At 37.4% G+C, this 22,096-nt stretch overlaps 3 protein-coding genes across 8 annotated transcripts; 2 read left to right on the top strand and 1 right to left on the bottom strand.

Moving 5' to 3' along the window:
* Window positions 1–1,486: 1,486 nt before the first annotated feature.
* Window positions 1,487–4,868, top strand: LOC133859400 (F-box/kelch-repeat protein At1g57790-like). 3 transcript variants are annotated; one of them, XM_062294800.1, is made up of 3 exons: window positions 1,487–1,651; window positions 2,079–3,282; window positions 4,547–4,868. In XM_062294800.1, exon 2 carries the CDS (start codon window positions 2,187–2,189, stop codon window positions 3,246–3,248), a length of 1,062 nt encoding a protein of 353 aa, XP_062150784.1. In that variant the 5' UTR covers window positions 1,487–1,651; window positions 2,079–2,186; the 3' UTR covers window positions 3,249–3,282; window positions 4,547–4,868. The 3 variants fall into 3 exon arrangements, with proteins under 3 accessions (XP_062150784.1, XP_062150785.1, XP_062150783.1); XM_062294801.1 differs by lacking the exon at window positions 4,547–4,868 and adding an exon at window positions 4,064–4,436; XM_062294799.1 differs by lacking the exon at window positions 4,547–4,868 and having other exon boundaries at window positions 1,488–1,651; window positions 2,079–3,799.
* A 1,509-nt stretch (window positions 4,869–6,377) lies between these two features.
* LOC133859398 (uncharacterized) lies at window positions 6,378–11,324 on the top strand. 3 transcript variants are annotated; one of them, XM_062294796.1, is made up of 5 exons: window positions 6,378–7,457; window positions 7,965–8,023; window positions 8,152–8,280; window positions 9,081–9,216; window positions 10,651–10,807. In XM_062294796.1, exons 1-5 carry the CDS (start codon window positions 6,759–6,761, stop codon window positions 10,669–10,671), a joined length of 1,044 nt encoding a protein of 347 aa, XP_062150780.1. In that variant the 5' UTR covers window positions 6,378–6,758; the 3' UTR covers window positions 10,672–10,807. The 3 variants fall into 3 exon arrangements, with proteins under 3 accessions (XP_062150780.1, XP_062150779.1, XP_062150777.1); XM_062294795.1 differs by having other exon boundaries at window positions 6,441–7,457; window positions 10,674–11,324; XM_062294793.1 differs by having other exon boundaries at window positions 6,461–7,457; window positions 10,665–11,324.
* A 2,602-nt stretch (window positions 11,325–13,926) lies between these two features.
* Window positions 13,927–19,636, bottom strand: LOC133859397 (THO complex subunit 4D-like). Of its 2 annotated transcripts, none has more exons than XM_062294792.1 (7): window positions 19,352–19,636; window positions 17,581–17,795; window positions 16,558–16,701; window positions 16,401–16,469; window positions 16,127–16,314; window positions 15,304–15,357; window positions 13,927–14,312 (listed from the first exon to the last, which is right to left on the bottom strand). In XM_062294792.1, exons 2-7 carry the CDS (start codon window positions 17,773–17,775, stop codon window positions 14,102–14,104), a joined length of 861 nt encoding a protein of 286 aa, XP_062150776.1. In that variant the 5' UTR covers window positions 17,776–17,795; window positions 19,352–19,636; the 3' UTR covers window positions 13,927–14,101. The 2 variants fall into 2 exon arrangements, with proteins under 2 accessions (XP_062150776.1, XP_062150775.1); XM_062294791.1 differs by having other exon boundaries at window positions 17,581–17,805; window positions 19,352–19,635.
* Window positions 19,637–22,096: the final 2,460 nt, after the last annotated feature.

The raw sequence follows: 22,096 nt of genomic DNA, 5'->3' as shown, positions 1-22,096 counted from the left end.
GGGCAATGGGCAGTGGGGGCATGGGGTTTTGTTGGGAAACTACTCTAAAGGTTTTGTGTTGCGACGACTCAGGACTTCAATTATTGGCCTTGTTTGATAAATGACAGACATGTACATAGTAATGGGTTATTAGTAGGTTGTTAATTTTAAAATTATAAAAAATGATAAATTTAATATAAAGTAAAAAGTGTTTGTATAAAAAAGTAAAAAAAATTTGTATTGTAGTGAATTTTTTATTTGAATAGTAATTAAAAAATTATTAATATGATATAAAAAGTTAAAAAAGTTAAAATATTTTGACGATATTATTAAAAAATGTAAAAATTAAATAAAAAAAATTAAAATCTCTCTCTCCCACTACTCTGCACACGGCAGAGCGTTTCCAAACAAGCCCATTAATTTTTACAATATTTTGGCCCTTTGTCATAGATTCTTTCCATCATATTTTCGGCCCAACTTAACCACAAAAGCGTCAAATGTCAACTTTTTTGCGTAAGCTTGATAAAAAACATGTAACATTTAAGCGCGTAAAAATCAATGCTACCCCCCCCCCCCCCCCCCCCCCCCCAATCCGTGTAGGGACAGAGCCAAAAAGTCCAATGAAAAGGGGCAAAATTAAAAGAAAATTAGGCCCCGCTCACATTCGTCTTTGCATTCTGCCACGTCCGAATACTCTCAAAAAAATTCTTACATTAAAATAATAGATAAAGAAGCTACAATGCAAATGTTTAGAAAATGCAGATTACATGCTACATTTGACTTTTTGGAAATTTTTATAAAATTTTCCTACATTTAGAAAAGAGAAAAAGCTTTAAAAAAGCAACTAAGAGTTTCATAAGAGCAGTGATACATGGAGAACGATTTTTCGTCTCCATCACCCCCTTTTTAATTTTTAAATAAAAAAAAATATAAATTTGTGACCATCAAAGAACAAATTTATATATTTTTTTTATTTAAAAAAACTAAAAGAGGGTAATGGGGATGATTGTTTGTCCCCCAACTATCATTTTCCGTGCCATAAAGGATGGATCTCATCCGGGTGGTAGAGAGGGAAGAACCACCCTTTCGGGTTTTTTTTTTTTTTGTGTAACTCTTTTTTGTTTTCTTCGCGGAGCATTTAGTCACGAGAATTGTGTTTGTTAGCATATATTTTATACATGAAATATAAGTTTCACAAATTTAATAATAAATGTGTACATTAAAAATACACAATAAAATAAAACTAAACATCATCTCACAAATTTAATAATAAATTTGCACATTAAAAATGAACAAAAATATACAATAAAATAAAACAAAACATTACTCCATCGCCATGAGCAATGTGTTTTTTATCCCACTTAAATTTTAAAAGCGTGAGAACCGGTTGCAAACGCTTTCCTCAGAAAGTACTACCTATGCGTGCGTAGCACGTGATAGAAAATAAGCAAGGGCTAAAACGAGGACAGGATCACGCTAATCTCACAGGGCCCGTCTCACAAACCATGAAGAGTACTATAAAAGCGCGTCATTCGTTAAATTTGCACCGTTCAAATCAAGCCTTACGGCACAAGCAATCAAGAATAAACAGATATCAATTGTGCCATTTCACACTCGACGAGCTCGCTCTCCCCAAACTTCGATGCTAAGTTTAGCGATCTCTGGAGGACAGGTTTAATTTCAATTATGTAATTGTGAATTTAGATTTCGTTTCTCTTCTTCTTCTGTCTATATAATTGATGCTTTTGATTTTTTCCAAAAAAAAAAAAAAATTGATGCTTTTGATAATCTCTATGCAAAAGGTTCTCTTAATTAAGTTTAGCATTCTAAATTTGTATGAGAATTCTCTTGGTTTAGGGGCAAGGTTTTGTTATTGCTTTCCTTAGGGTTTGCTATGGTTTTTGAATTTGGATGTGCTTCAAGTCAATAGTTATGGTTTTGAGTGTGAATTTTTAATTTGTGCCCTAGCTGCTGTAATTATTTTCTAATTTAATTTGACCGTGAAATACTCCATGAATATATTCTGATCACAGTCAACAGTTGGATTTTCTTCTTTGTCCAAGACTTAAGACAACACTGCACTTCTCATTCCCATGCAGGTACTTGGAATTTGATTGAGTGGAGGAAGTGAATTTTGGAGTGGTGATTAGTCAGACGAGTTGGATTGAGTGAACTTTTTGAAGGATAGTTCGAGAGATACGGCAATAATGGTCAATCGACGGAGGCAAAACATGATTGGTTTGGAGGGAAGTGGAACAGAAGGTAGACAATGGTCTGATATTCCCCTTGATGTTTTAAACATAATTGCTGAACAACTTGATGTTGTTGACCAAATATACTTTCGGGCTGTTTGTAAGAATTGGCGACAAATTCAGATTGTTCGACCTAATAAGAAACTTCCATGGCTAATGGGACTCAGTTGGGCATTCGATGAAAATGTCTACAGTGTATGTAGCTTCTACCGCCCTTCTGCCAACCAGAGTTACATCACTTACTACAACATATTCGAGAGAGAAGAGTTTAAGGTTTTACGTGGTGCAGCCATATGTGCTTCAAAATATGGTTGGTTGCTTTTACAGAAATCTAGCTTGTCATTCTTCTACAATCCTTATACCAAAAGTATAATCAAACTACCTGATCTTGACCTCAGCTTCAATCGAACTACATTCTCCTCAGTTCCAACCTCTCCTGATTGTTTTTGCTGTGTCATACAAAGTTCCAAAAGCAATGATAAGATTTACTTAAGTATGTGTCGTCCCGGTGACTGCCAATGGAGTACACTCAAGTTAGATGGTTTTAGAAGGGCAGTTGTTGATGTGGTTTACAGTAATGGAACTTTTTATTGTGTCTTTTCTGGAGGAGCGCTGGGGGCCTTTTGTGTTGCAGACCGTCATTGGAGCTTGCTAACGAATAGGGAACTGATTTCCAGGGACTTGTTTCATTCGAGGGCTCATATGGTTGAGTCTAAGGGGCAGCTTTTGTTGGTTTGTCCATCCAAGTTCTTCGAAGTTTTCAAATTTGATTGCTTAGCAAAGACTTGGCTGAAGATAAATACATTGGGATGTCAAGCATTATTTCTTGGCTGTACCTCATTCTCAGTTTCAGCAGAAGGAGATACTTTAGGTTTTGCAGAGAGGATTTATTATCATTGTGAACTTTACAGTCACTACTACTCAATGGAGACTAAGCAGAGTGATCGATGTACATTTTATCCATGGGATACTAAACGCGGGACTGAAAGAATTTGGATTCAACCTCCTGAGATTTAGGTCCAAATTGTTCAGACACTGATATGTGAAGCAGGTTTAGCCATTTAGCCATCTTTCTTTGCTCGCATTAAGAAATAGAACATTGTTTGCTGTTTGATTTTCAAGTTTGAAAAACTAATTTGCTTGCTTAGGGCACTTGTCTGAGTTCTATCACTAGGAAGTAGAACACCGTTTGCTATTTGATTTTGAAGGGCACTTGTTTGAGCTCTATCTCTAAGAAGTTTAGAGGATTTACTGCTTGTCTTGCCTTGAATAAAATACCCTGAATTACAAAGTTTGGAAAAATTTAATGACATCATTATACTGACTGTTATTGTCATTTTCAACTCAGATGTTTATATTTTATTTTTCATCTTGTTGAAAATACATGTAAAATCCTGGTCCCTGTTGAAAGGAAAAGAATTCTTCCTTTCAGCAGAGGGAGGTTCACCCCATTTGGCAAGATGAAAGATCATTCATCTTTGAAAATGTATATCTGGATAATGATTCTTCATATACCACTCTTTGAAATAGTATATATATATATATATATTGGGTAAAATTTTGATGCATGATAACTTGCGTAAGAGGAATGTCGTAGTGATTGAGTGGTGTTGTATGTGTAAGAAGAATAGGAGTCTATGGATCATCTATTGCTTCACTGTGAAGTCGCCCGTGATCTTTGGAGTTACATTTTTAGTTTATTTGGGATAGAGTGGGTTATGCCATGAACGGTGTTGGAGTTGTTGATTAGTTGGGGCGCGTTGGTTGGGTATGGTTGTGCTAAAGAAGCTTGGCGGTTAGCTCCATTGTGTTTATTGTGGTGTATTTGGCAGGAGCGGAATGCACAACTCTTTGAAGATGTAGAGACATCAATGGTGGAACTACGGAAGCACTTGCTTAATATGTTATATCTTTGGATAGCATCCCATCATTACTTGAATGGTTTTTCTTATGTAGAATTTTTAAATCTATTCTCTTCTTGTCCCTTTTAAGAGCTCTCTTGTATACTTCCCGTGTATAAAGGTTGCGCCCCTCTGCACTTTCAATGAATTGAGTTGCAATTACTTATCAAAATATATATACACACACATAATTAGCGACATTGTCTCTGAAAATAAATAATGCAGAAAGTATTTTTTGTGATCTCTCATTTTCAAGAATGTGCTAAAAATGTGATCGGACATGGTTTTTCTTTAATTGAACAAACGTGGAAATATTAACTAAAAAAAAAAAAGAGAGGAAAGAAAAAGGAACTGAAGAAGCTGTTTGAAGTTTTCTTTTCAAGTATTCATTGTAGAAACTTGAATGTTAAGCAGGTTCATGGAGTCATGTGGCGTATCTGTTTCTCTAAAAACAGATTATCTCAAGGTGATGCTAATGAGATTAGTTATAACGGAAACAATCCATGAAGCTTCTCTACCCGTTGGGCCGTCGGCCAAATAGTTGTCACATCAAGGCTATGATGTTTGCTTGCATTATACTTGTATAAAAGGAACAAATATGCACCCCTGAGATTTGCTAAAATGTTGTATCCTTTACTACAGTAATCTTAAGATTTTTAGACATTATATATTCCCTGTGGGGTTTCTTTTTGTCATCAGTTCTTTGTATCTAATATATTGAGAATGTATTTCCTAATTGTCTACTCATGGAAAGTAGTGGAAGCATGCATATGACTTCTTAGATGAATGTAAAAATTGCTGATAAGAGTTCTAGCAGATGCATCTTTCATGAGGCATAAAAACAGGTGGTGAGGGAAAGAAAAATGAATGATGTCAATAGGACTTGATTGTCTAGAAAGTGAACAGGATTGAAAATTTCGATTTGGATTTGTTGATGTCCCAACATTGGCTGTTCCCTTGATACAACAATTCTGATCGAGTTTTATATCCCACCTTTTCTTTTTCTATTTTCTCTCCTTTTAGGTTGGTAAAAAGAGTAAAACCCAGTATCATTCTCTACCCCATTGGTACCATTATAGATTTATGCTGTGACAGCATTGGCAGCATTATTATTTGCCTGCAAAAGCTTGAAGAGAGAGATTAGAACTTCTTTCCCCTACACTCATGCAGCATTGCTTGCAGGAGAATAAGATCAGAGACAGATAGGTCTTGATCCCAAGAAACGTGAAAATCAATCTTTTAGCCAACTAATAGATTCTACAATGTTAACTGTCAAGTACTTTACAAAAGGACTAGAATCTTTAGACTTTCAAAAGTAAGGAATCAGTGCTTTCCGTCACTGATTTGCCAAATAAAATCATCTATACATTGAAGAGAAAAAAGGTGTATGGTAAAATATCTAGCTTTCTTGACAGAAAGGAAATTATCAGGCTTCTTTTATATCTGCCGACGTATTTGAATTCAACACTCAAAATTAAAATTAACCAGATTGTTAGTTTGAAATATCTACCTGCCGCCATCTTGTTATCAATGAAATGTGAAGTTGCATTTAGCACTTAAAGTTATCTCTTATATAACAACAACCGTTCACAAAACGCTTAGTCTGAGTGGTTGTATTATTAACAATGCTCCATTAAATTACATCCAACTGCCAAAGCAAGTGCTGTAAAGTTCTCTCGCTGAGCCTTCCCTTCCATCTTCTCTCAAACAGCCCCCTCAGTATTCGGATATATAGTATTAACAATGCATTTTTTACTGTTGGGAATTTCGCACTTCAATAACTTCTTAATATAACATCGTTCACAGTCAGTAGACCCCGGGATGCAGCATAGAAAGATTTAACACATATTTGATTTACCGTTATTTTGGTTTAAAACCAACTTGTTTATTTAAATTTTGAAAACGATGTAGATATGTAGTGGTTGAGGTTGCTTTGTTAATTATATATAATTCAACAAAAAAAAAAAAAAAATTGATCGTCTCTTTCATATTGTTTCCTTAGAGGAGAAGCAATACGGCCATGCGTTGGATTGATTTCTTTAATAGGACTCTTTATCAAACTTTGAAAAAAAGAAAAAGGCCGTTGACGTGTGATCGATGTATATATCTAGAACGTAGAATACGAGTAAGCCTTTTCCTTTTCTTCCTACCCTCAACCTCAACCGCGTGCTAAAAAACTTGTCCGTCAAAGATGGAAGCGATGGTTTTGACAAATCCTACCCTCGACACATGGCCGTATGTTATGTTCTGGAATATAACGCCCTGTTTTGTCTGGTTCCCTTTACACGCCTTTAACAGCCAACTTCCCCAAGCAAAATAAAATGGGAATAAAAAAAAGCATTGGCCTCTCTCTCAATACTCAATAGTCTTTATCATAAAAATCTTTTGACCTGAAGGAAAATATTTATGCCAATATACAGCTGTCAAAGGTTGTAAACGAACAAACAGATGAGATGACGGGTCGATCGATCAACATGTCCAAATAAACACCTGCTAATCTGCTATTACTCCCCCACAGTAATGCAAAGCGAGCGCAAATGCAATTCGCACACCCTGAACTGAACTACGTCGTATCAAACTAATTCGCATTCTCTAATCTCTGTGTCTGTGTGAATCTGAGTCCCAAATGTCCGTCTCCTGCGGGATGGAGTGCGTGGTGGTGCTGGGGTGCATGCGCTGGGCGTGGAAGCGGTGCACCTACATCGGCTCCGACGACAGCGCAGCGTGGCCATTGGCCACGCCCGACGAGTTCGAGGCGGTCCCACGTGTCTGCCGGATAATCCTGGCCGTCTACGAGAGCGATCTACGGAACCCGGAGTTCGCGCCGTCCGGCGGGTACGGACTCAACCCGGACTGGGTCGTCAAGCGCGTGACGTACGAGCAGACGCTGGGGCAGGCGCCGCCCTACCTCATCTACTGCGACCGCGACCACCGTCAGATCGTGCTGGCCATCCGCGGACTGAATCTGATCAAAGAGAGCGACTACAAGCTCTTGCTTGACAACCGTTTGGGCATGCAGATGTTCGACGGCGGGTACGTGCACCACGGGCTGTTGAAGTCGGCGGTCTGGCTGCTGGAACAGGAGTCGGAGACGCTGAGCCGCCTCTGGGTGGAGAACGGGTCGTGCTACGAGATGGTGTTCGCGGGGCACTCGCTCGGGGCCGGAGTCGCCGCGCTGCTGACGGTGGTGGCGGTGAACCACCGGGACCTCCTGGGCGGAATCCCCAGGGAGAAGATCCGGTGCTTCGCGGTTGCGCCCGCCAGGTGTATGTCGCTCAATCTGGCGGTTAAGTATGCGGATGTGATATATTCGATCGTTTTGCAGGTATGAGACTTTCTATGCGGATGCCTATTGGGTGCTTTGTAAATTGACTGAATGAAGTTGTTCGTAGCTTATGATAGTGTAGATGTCGGGGATTACATATTGCTGTGTCGCAACTGAGGAATGCTATTTTCTTGCTGTTGTGTTGGTCTGGTTGATTGTGAAGCTCTGGTTGGTTCTGGATGTTGTTGGTGAAATTTTGTGGCTTGAGTATTTGTTGCTAAGCTTATATGGTTGATATTGGGTTATTTGCCTTTTATTTTCTATACAAGGCTTTCGTCATTTGTGGAATCATTAGTAGAAAATGTTTCTCTTCTTCCATATGCAAAGTTTGGGTAAATGATTCCTACTAGTTTTGGTTTGAAAATTTCTGGTTACCGTTGGTTCGAGAATTTTGATATTCTTTTTGGTTATTTTACCTGAAGCTGCATGTTTCTCTTCAACTTGATTTAGCTTAAATCGCTCCATTCAATTGCACTGAGAGTGCCACCTTAAATTATTGTTGTCCAGGATGATTTCTTGCCAAGAACACCCACCCCCTTGGAAGATATATTCAGGTCAATCTTCTGGTTAGTATTCGTCTCTCGATATTTTGATGGCCACATCAGTCCTCGAATCTTTTTACCATGCAAATTATCCACTTTTTAGATTTAGTGGAGTGTTCATCTCTTAATCCAGGCCTTGATGCTTTTGACAGCTTGCCCTGCTTATTATTTATGGTGTGCTTGAGGGATACCTTCATACCAGAAGGTAGAAAGCTTAGAGATCCGAGGAGACTTTATGCGCCTGGACGAATGTATCATATTGTAGAGAGAAAATTTTGCAGGTACCAGTGAATTCAAACTATTGCTGAATTATATGTTAAGCACAAATATGTTTTGTGCTCTATCATGCCCTATATAAAGCACATGTCAAAATTTCAAAAGTCTTCCAAAACTAATTTGAAAATGAAAACCTCATCCTCCCTCATTATCATCAAGAATTGTAAATATAGCACATAATCAGCTCGTGTATCATATCATAATGGAAAGTTGGAAACCATTCTGAATAATTTATTTCTTCTGTGTTCTCATAGATCATTTTATTATGTCTCGTTAATAAACTTTTTTTCTTTTTCTTAAGGTGGGGTTTTCCCCCCCTACAAGAGATGGGGGAGGGTGGTTGGCAGCATTGAATCTTTGACTCTTCTCGATGATTGAATGGGTATCAATGCGATTGTTCTTGTGCTATAAAGCTATATATCTCTATCCCCCCCACCCCCAACCCTCAAAAACCCCACTTCAAAAGCACTCTATTCATGATGCCAGTCATGTTTCTGCTGTTTGTAGTTAGGGTCTGATGAATGAGATAAACTGTTCAAGCTATTTATATTTATTGTGGTTCCAATGTAAATCCAATTCTAACATTGAGCTTACCCAACTAGTTTCTAAACCTTAACTTTTGTGTCAAGAAAAACCTTCCTATTTATGTATAGAGTTTAGTAAATTAGCACCAAATTCATATCTCGAAAGCATCATATTAAACTATTGTAAAATCTTCTCTTCATAGAGGACTGTAGAAGTTATTTCTGGAAATGCTGTTGCTCTTGTCCTAGGACTGAGTTCCTAACCACTTGGTATATTGCAGATGCGGGAGGTTTCCTCCAGAGGTCAGAACGGCCATTCCTGTTGATGGGAGATTTGAACATATTGTTTTGTCTTGTAATGCGACATCCGATCATGGAATTATTTGGATAGAGAGAGAAGCAGAAAAGGCGCTAGAAGTAAGTAGGAAGTAGCCATTGAGATTCTTTAACACTTTGCTTATCTTTTTCTTCATCCTTCTTGCCAAGAGGTTAAATTTCATGGCTTCATGTTCCATTTCTTTCTATGATAATGAAATTTCTATCAGTGCCAGGAAAAAAAAAAAAAAAACAGTAAAATCTATGATAATATGCTCTGGTAAGCAGTTTTACAGTTGGTCAAAACATATTCTCCCTATATATCTAGGTCAATGAAAGTTTTCTGACATTCTCTTTGGAATGAAATGATATGGAATATCCTCTTATTCTTCCTGTTAATCCTAGCATAATCCATAGATTAACTGACAATACATAAAACAAGGAGCCAATATGTTCAGAAGTTCATATTAGAAGGGATTTAATGTTTGATAGTGCAAGGGTACAGGTGTGGTATCAAGTATCTCAAGGCTAGGGTTTTTTTTTTTTTTTGGGGGGGGGGGGGAGGGAGAGAGGTTCTTTTACATCTTGGGGTTAGATGTGCTCTTGTGGGGTCTCCCTAAAAAAGTTCATACGGCTATTGTTCATGGGTACACATTATGTTACCAATCCAAACAAGTTATTTTGTTCATGTGTTTCGGATGGTTCTTTTTCCTACTTAATGATTAGATGTTAGTAGGTTAGCTTGAAGATGGGTTTTGAACTTGAGCTCTAGGGGAAACTGTACACATTACTCTAGCTCGAATCGCCCCCCCTCCCCCACCCAAACCCAACCTAATTCTCTCCCGTTTTAGCGTATGTTATCTCTTACCAATCCAAAAAAAATTATTTTGTTTATAAAAATCAATAGATAGGCATGTCTAAGACATATCTCATACTTATTTACATACCATGTCTGGCACCAAAATATCCGTCTATTTTTTCTGAACAATAAAAAAAAAAATATGTCTTGAATTATTCATTCAACTGTACTCTGCCCATATGACAGATTAACAAGCTGATCAACTGTGTATGATTAGAAGTACTCAAGATTTGGGTTGATGGGGTTCTCCATATGCATTGCATCAACTTTGGCCTCGGGAGTAACTAAGTACATTGCAGCAAATATCATCAGTTGATCAAACTGTCAATCAAATGTCTGTCTTGTGCATCCAATAGAAATTATCAGCAAATTTAAGATATTATTAAAAATGTGGAATAACTTTCTAATTGATTGTGTAGAAAATGCAGTTAAATCTTAGAGATTCTCTGATACATGTCCACCATATATATGCATGTCAAACTGTATGTAAGCAACTTCTGCAGGACGTGTTGAATATCTCCCAGATGATAAACTATTGCTACTATTGTTTTCTTATATAAGACTGTCCTGCTAACTATTGGACTTCTAGTGTTTCTTGTCCTTTTTTTTTTTGGGAGTGGACTTGTAGTGTTTTAAATGTCTGTTGAATAAGTTACTAAGTTACTAATACCATATAGCATTCTTCCCTTAGAGAATAAAGGAAAGCAGTTCCAAGACTGTAACAACCGCTCCTAAAGTACAAAAACTCACGAGGTTGCAGACTATTGAAAAAGAACACAAAGATGCATTGGAAAGAGCTGTCAGTTTGAATGTCCCTCATGCAGTGACCACCCCAGAGGAGGTATCCTCTCAGGCCCACAGTGCAGAGCCTTCAGAGAGTGGGGGCGAAGATGCCTCGGAAACTAAGTCGAAGTCCACTAGTGGAAGGACAAACTGGAATGAAGTGGTTAAAAAGCTTTTCAAGAAGGATGAGTCTGGAGAACTACATCTAAAAAGCGATGCAAATGCTCCACAATAACAGCAATTACTCTTTCTCCGCATTTTTCTTTTCCTTTGTCGCAAGTTTGAGGTTAGGTGTCCTTTTTTATTCTTGGGTTTTTTGCCCATTGTACATCTCTTTTGTACAAAGAATTATCATGATTACCTTCCACCTGCCATTAGGGGAAATACCAATATAGGAAGGAAAAAAAAAAAGGGCAAGAAAAGGGGTACCCTTATCTATTGTAAAAGTCCTCAAATCTTTTTGTGGGCCTCTTGCCTTGATTGGATCTATTGGTTTAAAGGTGTATAAAGTATTGGATTGATACCTTATTTTTCCAGAAGCAATATTAAACATCAAGCTTTATTTCAATTTTTTTCTTTTGTCATTATTTTTAGATTTATTTGGTTCTGCAGAAAGTTTTCCACTAGCGGGCAAGTCCTCACCACATTACTAGAGTACTCTTGGTAAAAATGGGAACTTATGGAAAGTCTCTCTTATTTCAACCAAGTTTTCTGAGGGGGGAGCTGTTCATGAATCTTGACACAGCCAAAACTTCGCGATGCATAGGGAAATTATTTTTCAGAGGATTCAGCAATTAAATGAGAAGCTAAAAGTTGTCAAATCAATCAACAACCAAGTCAGTCTCCAGATGCTCCCACAACCCTAGTGGTGTCTCCTTTCTTCCCCTCCTTTTTTCTCTCCTCTTTATCCCTTTCCTTCGCAAGTGATACTACGGCACTTTATTTAGAATTCATCTAGGAAAAAGTGATGCTCCATGGTGCATTTGTAATATATAGAATTCTAAATAAAGTGCTACTCTGTAGAGATTTCACCTACCGAGAGGACTAGCTATCATCCCCTTAAATCCTAGCAAAATTTGATTCCAACCAACCCCTCCCTCTTAAGTTTAAGATCAATAGAAGGGGCAATCTAGACTGTAGTTTAACTCAAGTATTCTCGACAGGTTACTAAATTTATGTCTTACTATTGTGGGACTCTGGACCACATTTCATGGAGTTGTCCCGAACAAGCAGCCAACCAACCTGACTCTCCAAATGGGCTGCACTCCAGGCTATAATCGAGTCGAGTTGAGCTGAGTAATGAATTTTTTGACTCGACTCGGATGAGAACACACATGTTCAAACTTGGCTCACAAAATCCCTAACCAAGGTTGAGCTTGAGCTTAAACTCGGCTAGGGTACCCATTCAAGCCCTTATCAAGTACTCAATCAGCTCAACTCATATATATACTATTTTTCCTATTTTTAATTTTAAATGATCTCGACCCTGAATCAAGAGTCCTATGTAGTTTACCTCAACAATCCAGCATCAACAAGATTGGAATAAGATGATTGCATGGGAGTTCATAAGCAATGGCATGGGAGCACATTTGGGCCTAGAAATATTGTTCACAAATAGTGGCTCCGATGCCATTAAATATATGGGTGAATACTCACGGTCCAAGAAATAATCAGGCCCACTCACCTGCAGCCTCACGTACCAACCAGAAAATGAGGAAACCCACGACGCCATGCTGTCATTTGCGACCACGGCAGAGCTTTGCTAGTGGAGTACGTAACGCCATGTTAATAGGGCAGCGACAAGAATATATATATATATATATATATATATATATATATATATATATATATATATATATATATATATATATATATATATATATATATATATATATATATATATGGAGCTTCACTTGAGCTCACACAAACATGAACACCACGTAGTATACTCGAGGCTCGAGCTGAAGTGTCCGTCGTCTTCTGCCCGACACATGCCTTCCAGCTGTGGTCACCGTTGCCTTCTAGTTTTGCAGCCACCTGATATGACTGTTTTGAAGCTCTGTGACCAGTGCATGGCCATCACGCGCCAGGGTGTTTTCACACATTGGGCTGCGCATGATGACCACACTCCGTCTTTTTCACCGTTTGCAGTGGTGCCCGGGGGTTACTAGAGATCGTTAGCTGCAAGGATTCTTCCAGAGGCGGCGCGTGTAGCGTCACGGGTGACAGTTTTCCTATGGATGGCAACCCTATTTGGTTTTTCCTGTATTTTTGTATATTCTTGACCTTTGTCACAGTCTATCGTTGGTAGCTACTTTAAGTCGGAATTTTTCCTGGCTTAGTGGGTGAAAATTCTTCATCTCTAGTCATTATGTTGGCCTACGGGCAATGATTTCACCTTCGGACATTGTACTAGCCATCTGTGCTCTTGTATTTGTGTTGGCCTTTGGTTAAGTAAAATCTCCTCTAGGGCTCATTTCCAGTAACGAAGGTTCTTGTGTTAAAAAAAAAAAAAAAAAAAAAAAAAAAAAAAAAAAAAAAAAAAAACAGCATCAATGCACCATTGTTTATATTGGAACAGCCATAACTCATATTGGAACTATTTCTCCCTACAACTATTATGTAAAAAGTGGGACAGCAATTTTCCTTCTTGGAGAGGTTAACAGGGAAGGGGAACCAATAGCAAACTTTTTATGGGTTGGACGTCAAACAGGTAAGAAATTCAAACATTTCTGCTATGTGTAAGTACTTTGTGGGTTCGAGTGACTGGGCGCCTCGTCTGCCGGCATACATATCATTTTGTGGTCCAAACAAAATGATTGCAACCAATCTTGGAGAAAGATCCTCAAGTGAGGGAGTCTATTTAAAAACACCCATCAAAGCAAAGATCCTTGCCATTTGCTTAGATCCAACAGATGGGGATGCTTTTCTTCTCTTTCTTTTCTCATTTCTAATTACACAACTCTATTACCACATCACATGCGACTCCCATGGGAACGAATTCATGACTTCACCTCCAAGCTATAGCAAGGGAGGCAATGTCAATTGGTCTAAAGACCATTGGCAAATAAAATGCCAAAATTCCTGTACTTGCAACAAATAGGCGATGCACAAGTAATTAATAACATAGATGGAAGCATAAAAAATAAAAATTTGCAACGAAAACTACGTTTAGAGAATCATCCAAAAGCTTCATTAGCGCTGATGCAAGCTTGCAATCTAAGCATTAAACAAGAAAACAGATACAAGCCACCAAAGAAATAACCAATTTGTACAGCTGACATGGCTAATGTTGACTACTAACAGGTTTAATTCCAGAGCCAGAGCAGTTCCACAGCTTGAAAATCAAGGGTGCTTGGCTTCAGCATGATAGTTATCCAGGTCCAGATTAAGATCATCAACGGACATCTCAACAGCTTGATTCTTTTCACGGCCGCGGCCGCGGCCGCGGCCACCACCACGGCCTACGCCTACGCCTCCACCTCTGCCTCCGCCCCCGCCTCGGCCTCGGCCTCGACCTCGGGCACGGCCACTCATACCACCACGACGGCCCCGACTACAAGAAGATCCAGCAACATATAAATTAGTTGGCAAATATCTATGCCAGATGCTTAATCGCAGTTACAACATTTGCATTATACCTATCATGCAGCAGTTACGCTTGACAGAACTTCCATTTATGTCACAAAAATAGAATCTTAGAATAATCAAGCCCTCAAATACCAGCAGGAAGACCAAGTCCAACTAGAAAATGACATTCAAAATTCCAGTTGAACAGCTTTAAGATTCTCCTTTTGACAGGCATTTTGATTACATATACCCACAAAAGCACATAATAAAAACTGTTCCAGTGAACATCTGCCATGCACCAATGGAGACTAGGACCCACCTAATTGCTGAGTAAGGTCTCATCCTAAATTACATGAACCGTTTCAACAATAGGAAGATTAAATCAGGTTCAAGAACCAGTTAAGCTCAGTCAAGCATATGTGAAAAAAAATTGCTGACTTGGTTTGAGTCAAGCTCAAGCCCAGGTCAAGCTTAATCCAACTTCAACCAAGCAAAGCTTAGAGGCCACACACTCAAGTTCAGCTAAGCTCATCTTCTCCACACATCTTGGTTGATAAGTTCTCAAACACACAGACAAACAGCCTATGATATATCCTTCGAACATGCATAAGGCCAGCTAGACTGGGCAAACCAAGTTAGACTCAAACTCAAGTTTAGTCACAATTGATCCAGCTTCAACCAGCAAGCCAAGCCTAAAACACCACAATACCCAAGCTTAGATAGGCTCATTTTATTCCCAGACAAGTGTCTCAGATAAAGGAAGTCTCAACCAACAAGGAACATAGCCCATGATACTTCATCCAATTTGCACAAGGCACACAAAGCGGCCTTATTAAATAAAAGGTACACTAGAGGATCAAAAAATATGAAAGAACAGCAAATTATTCATAAGTGATCTTGATATCATAATGCAATTATATTAACAGCCAGCATGTATATAATAAGACCACAATAATATTCGCATGCGAAAGATTTACCTGGAGCCTTGCTGACCAGTAGCAAAGCCTCCTCCACTTGGACCTGCTCCAGGCCTGCATAACTTCAAGCATCAGTAGAGTACTAGCAACAGAGTTAGAAATCAATAAATAAATGGAGAATCATAAATTTGTAGAGCTTTTATTTATAAAGCCTTGGAAAAATTTATCCATCATGTCTGACTTAACAAGAATAGCACCTCATACAAAGCATCCATGAGTGGGAGATAAAATTGCAACAAAATATCAAAGTTTTAGAGACACAAAAATGATCTTTTATTTTGTAGAAATTTTATTTAAATGGAGAGCATAAATTTGTAGAGCTTTTATTTATAAAGCCTTTGAAAAATTTATCCATCATGGCTGACTTAACAAGAATAGCACCTCATACAAAGCATCCATGAGTGGAAGATAAAATTGCAACACAATATCAAAGTTTTAGAGACAAAATGATCTTCAGACAGCAAGCACTACAATATCTTGAATGATAACATATTTAAGAAATCAACAAATCTTTGATAATTCTGCCAAATTACAACTACTATAAGAAAGATTAAAAAGAATATCTAAATTTGAGATCAAATAACTTAAGTCCAGGCATTAAAGAAACGTGGTTGAAACAAAACATCATTGGATAAACCCCAGAAATCCTTCAACAAGAACATGCCAACAAATTCAAAACTGATAAACATCATATGTAATTTCAATCATTTTCCTTTTGCTGCAACAACAATATGAACTCATCAAACTTTTGTCATTTATATTCAAGTATTCTGAGAGAGAAAGAGACGAAGAGTGTGAGAGAGGGATAAAAAAAATAGCGTACGTCATAACAACTGTCCTCTTCCTTGTTCCGTTTAATCCAGAGACATTCACACGAGCTGACACAGGCATTCCTGGATTCGCACCTACAATTTCAATCCTCATGGGCTTTCCATCCAAGAGAACATTATTATACCGCTTAAGAGCTGCAAATGCATCACTTCTTCTGGTATACACAACTTCAGCCGAGCCCTATAACCAAGTATAAAAATTACATTTTAACAAGTGGACTATAACTACCGTAGTAGAAATTACAGGTACTAAACATAAATTCTTACAGTTGGGCGACCATTTTTGTCATAATGAACTGCATATCGTTTCAGTTCACCAATCTCCGAGAAAAGTTCCTGAGTTGCATATCAAGTTTCAAGTGAACTTCAAGAAAAATCCTCTACAAAAAGCACTTAAGATGAAAACGTATGGCTTGAGTTGTACCCTTATATCTTCATTAGTCACTCCATAATCCAAATTGGAAACATATAACCTTGTGCCAATTTCTATCCCTGATATCCCTGCAGCTCTAAGGCTCTCTTCAAACAAATCATTCTGCCATGGGAAACTCCTGGTTCTGCGGATAGACTGATGAAAGCACACAGAAAAAGAATCCAGATGGGAAAAAGGACACATGAGCTTATGACCAGATAATATGCAATTCACCATTCTTCAAGATCAATAGGAGATCAGCAAAATTCCCATAAACAGTAAAGAAACTGATAACAGAGTAGAATGGAGTTTTAATTAACATACTCAAACAACCCAATAGTCAGAAATCGGTAAATTAAGCTAATGGATTGTAGATGGGAGTAAGGATTTGACCCACTGCACATAAACCGGTGCTATGATAAGATTGAGAGCTCCAGTTCTGAAGCTAAGTGAAGGAAGCTCCTTTGCAAACACACCATGAACTAGGATATGGACTGAAATCTTGCACTGAAGAAATTCCCCATATAGCAGGAGGATCCATCACAAACTCCCGGTCAAAAGAAGCAGTCATCAAACACTAAAGTGATTGGAACTATATTATACGAGTCAAATATGAGTCTAGAGAACTCAACCCCAAAAATTCTTAAGTAATTTAATGCTACCGGTGAGAGCTCCATTTCAAAAATTCACCTAATGAAGCTTCTTTGCATGCAAAGCTAGGAAGTAGCATTATAACTTATTGACACCACCAGAGAGCTTCCATACATAATCAATGTGCTCTGTAGCAAAGCCCCCAAAGCATAATCACAACAACCCACAAGTACATCTAAATTCCAGCGATAATGGTACAAACGCAACCGCAGCATGAGGACTTTAGTGGCTGAGTCATAATGAGCTTCTCCATAAATAAATATAACATTATAGATCCTCGTGTTCAAGTCTCTAATTCTGAATTAGAGAACCTCTTGTATTTGGGTTGTTTAAGCATATCAGATTCTCAAGCATATGTATAGGCATCCACAGTTTTGAGCTTGCCTTGGCAATGGTATAAGATGATGGCCGAGTATTTACTGCAAGAGGACCTCTATGAACTGCCCTGGGCAATCTTCCACCACCAGATGCCCTGCCTGGTCCACGGCCACGGCGGGCCCTACCTCGTCCTCTACCTCTCTCACGGGAGCCTCTGTTCTTTATAAGATCATCAAGTGACATATCCAAAGCAGTAGCCATAATATCTGCACTGGAAGTACCTGCAATTAACTAAGAAAAAAAATTGATAAGTAATCAAATTTCATTAAATCGCAAAAGGGCTGAACCCAAGTAAAAAATTGAGAATATCAATTAATAATGACTACCATAAAAAATTAGGCACATGCTTGCTGAAGATAGAACTTTGATATATCTATGGTTATTTTTGTGTGTATACGCTGACAGGACAAAATCAATTGCACAGCATGAACATTGAAGGCACAATGGGTATCATCAAAGCACCAGATCAGCATGAATGGGACAGACCAATTGCCTGATTAATTCATGTGCCTCTTAAAAACTAACTATGCATTGTTAAACTTTATGATCCACTTAGTATTACAAGTGTGTGCGCTTGTGTAAATATGATGATTTATTTTATAAGTAAATAGAAAATGCAAGTAAACAGATAAATACAATGATATCTGAAACAAAATGCAGTTAATGACAGCGAAGAAGTTACCAATGAGCTTTAGCTCAAATGGTACTTCCTTTGTAGCAAGATGGAGGGTGAGGTCATGGGTTCAAGTCCCCTTGGTTGCGTGATTAACTTCCCAACCAAAAAGAAAATGACAGCAAGGAAGTTAGACGGTATAGATGGATTGGTCAATGAGCCTGTCCCTTGGATCCATCCCATGATCAGCATTAAGAAGGTAAGTACTTCCTAATCTTTACTCTGTTGGTTGTTTGATTTACATGGAATGAAATCCAGACAGAAATCCCATTCGCCTCCTAGTCTGGAAATGAGATTCCATCCTTTTAAGGAAAAGTATTCCAGCTTCTTAGTGATTCCAGGCCTAATTCCAGGTCAACTAACTCAACTGAGAACTCAAACAGGATTCCATATAATAGCATTCAATTCTTGCAGCCATTCTACACAAACCAAACGAAGTCATGAACTATTACCCCCGAACAGATTTTAGAAATAATTATAAGAGCAAAGCAAAATCATAGCCCAAAACTGGTCCAATACAACTTTGGCTCAGTTGACCCCAATTTGTTTCCAAGTTTTGGGAATTAAAATGACACAAAGCCTATATGATCGAAATCATTTACATCTTGTCTTTCCACTCATTTATCGGTACCCAACAATAAGGCAAACGTTTAAAAAAACAATTAAGAGATCTAAACTGGTATTTACAATTGTACGGTTATGCAGTAATAAAAAACTAAAGACCACAAACACATATATGTATCCAAGTGCATATCTACGTATGTATGTACGTACAATGTATGTATGTATACACGTATATATTACATGATAGAGAGACAATCAGATCGAGCATGTAAACATCAAAACACCGCCTCGCGTTTAATTTACAAGCGAGAAAAAAAAAAACCCTTGATATATAAAGTTAAAATTGGACAAAAAAATTCTTCCAAAAGCAAAGAAAGAAAAAGGGAGACTTTGACATTGAATTCCTGCTCTCAAACTTAAATCCAGAGGTCAATAACACACGAAATCTCTCTGCCTAACAGATCAACATCAACACACAAATCCAGAGCCCTCAAAACTTCACAGTAACAAGTAAACGCGAGGAGAGAGTGAACAAACTACCTTGAGATTATCGCAAAGAGCAGGTGGAGCAATTAGGGTTTCTGAGCGAGAGAGAGTTGAGGTGATGGGGGGAACGCCTTGTGAGATTCGGAGGAGATTTTTACGAAGGGGGCGAAGAAGAAAGATCCATGTAAATGATGTCAGGAGAGAGAGGTGTGATATTCTTTTGTGGGGTTTTAGGGTTTCTTTCGGAGATGTGAGAGCTTTATCGACGTGTCTTGGGTTCCTGGAAAAAGGAGGTGCTGTGGGAAAACGCGCTTTTCCTTTCCTTACTTGAGGGGCTTTTCGTTTCGGGGCATACGGATGTGTGGCCTGAGTTAGCGTGACCGTGTTCGATTGTTGTCACGTGTGAAATCAGCCCCATGCGTTGGATATGCTTTATAGTTTATACCAAAAACAAAAGAAAAAAAAAAACTTAAAAAACTAAAAATAAATGGTATGCTTATGGATAGGAGTACGGAACCAAACGATTTTTTTTTCCCCCCCTAAATATTGCTTCTTTATTCAAATCAACGTAACAAAAGCTTTTCTTATTTTTTTCTTATACTATTTAAACTAAATGTTAGAACAAATATAAACTATTTAAATATTATTTCAAATAAATAATAGAGTAAATATAAATTTTTTTTATATTAAAATAATGTTAAGATAACCACTTTTACTTTATTGGTGTTCCTTTACTTTAGGTAACAATAAAAAATTCTGTTTAAGGGGATTTTTCAAAGTTTTCCATACATTTAGGGATTTTAATACTTTTTAAGGAAACTACTACTAGTATTCTAAATAGAAAAAAAAAATTGCTTAGGCTCTGCTCTCGTTCGGTTCATTTATTTAATGTGTTATTCGTGAACACAAAATTACGTTTAATTATTAAATAATACAAATTCAACTCATTAATTTAGCTCTTGAGGAATCTAAATTTATCGTGTAAAATCATAGCAGATAGAATAGGCACTTAGGGGTATTTATAAATACAATAAGAATCCTCTTATATTTTCCTTTGCATTTTTCCATATATCATGTGACTCCATGTATATACACACGCACATACATTTCATGTCCCCGCCTATAAAATTGATATGTATACACATATGTACATGTATACTCATACATTTCACGTCCCTTTTAGTGTATTTTGATGCCGTGGGCGTTACTCATTCAGTTTAGAGTAACGTTAATGTTATTTTGTTATGTGAATAATTTCTCAAACAAATAACAGGATAAATTGTCAAGTTCTGATAAAATTTAGATCTTAGATTCTAAGAGAACTTAAACCTTTTCAAATACCAGGCTTGAGATTAATTTTCTGTTTTCTTTTTTTATTATTCATTCAATGGCATCGTTTAAATATAAATAATATAAGACTTAGACTTGGAGTATAACTCATTAATAACACCTACTTCGAGATAACTCACATTCGGTTAGGAGATAACTCGTACACAACTTACAGTTTTACTCCCTTACATACAAATAAATGCATTGTAGTGTTACAACCCAATTGACTATAACATTTAATTATAATACCTCACCGACACTAATAATAAAGATAAAGCAAGCTACAAGACTATGATATGTAATTAACTACGTGACTACCATATGCAATCTGATTGCAACATTGACATGTAAGAATATATACTAAGTACTCCTAATGAAACACTAACTTCACAACAAAAATAGTTACTATGACATGCTAATCCCTTGCACTTTATTATCATAACACATTCCTCTTGGGCTACCCACTGCTATGCGTCTTGTATTTTATTACATTTTTTACTTATGTTCATATTGACAAATAGACAAGGCGACCACTAAGCATATCTGCAGAAAAAATTGGAAGCAATGTACAAAATTTTGTAAGCACTAACATAGCAACATCTTTATATAAGTATCTCATTATGCCCTGACTCATTTTGTCATATCAGATTAAGCACCTTTAATCCATATTGAGTCCAATATATTAGAGCAATTCATAGCCTCACAAGTCCCAAAGGAGTAGTCCAATCAGTTGGGGACCATATTTCATGAAGCGGAAGTCACTAGTTCGAATCCCCCATACCTTTCTTGTGTGGACATGTAAAAAAATAAAAAATAAATAAAAAAAATCCTGACCTCACAAAGCACGGTGTACCCACAATTATAAAGCAATACAACTTGGAAAGAGTAAGTACAAACATAATTAATGTGTTATCAAATAGTATTTCATTCGGAAACGGATCCTCTCCATTTCAGTTGAAATGGAAAGGAGCCGTTTCCTTGTAAACAAGGGACAAAATTACAAAATTGTTATTTTAAAGAAGGGACAGGCTCCTTGCCATTTAAGTTGAAATAGAGAGGATCTATTTGCACTTATTTCGCCCTTATGCAAGTCGGTTTTGGTCGAGTTGCTTCCCTGCTTTAGGTCTCTTAAGGGAAATTTTGGTCCACATATTTTACCCAAAAAGAAGAACAAAATTTTTTATAATGTATAAAATTTTACACGACCGACATATAAGATTGACATGTATCACTTAGTATGTGAGAATCACATATTGTTTTAATAACATATAATTCTCACAAGCTTTTTTTAATAGTATTAATAAAAAAAATATGTGATTCTTACATGTCTAAAGAACACATATTTTTTTTTTTATGTGAGATGAATGTAATTTACTAAAAATCGATTTGGAAATTTTTGTCCAAAAAAAAAATTACTTTGACCATCATGCCTTAATTGGTGTTTATGCATGGTTGCAAACAACCTCTTCG

Source organism: Alnus glutinosa, chromosome 2 (assembly GCF_958979055.1).
Source record: "Alnus glutinosa chromosome 2, dhAlnGlut1.1, whole genome shotgun sequence".
Lineage (NCBI taxonomy): Eukaryota > Viridiplantae > Streptophyta > Magnoliopsida > Fagales > Betulaceae > Alnus > Alnus glutinosa.
The sequence above is the reverse complement of the archived record's forward strand: the minus strand, read 5'-3'. Positions and strand labels throughout refer to the sequence as shown.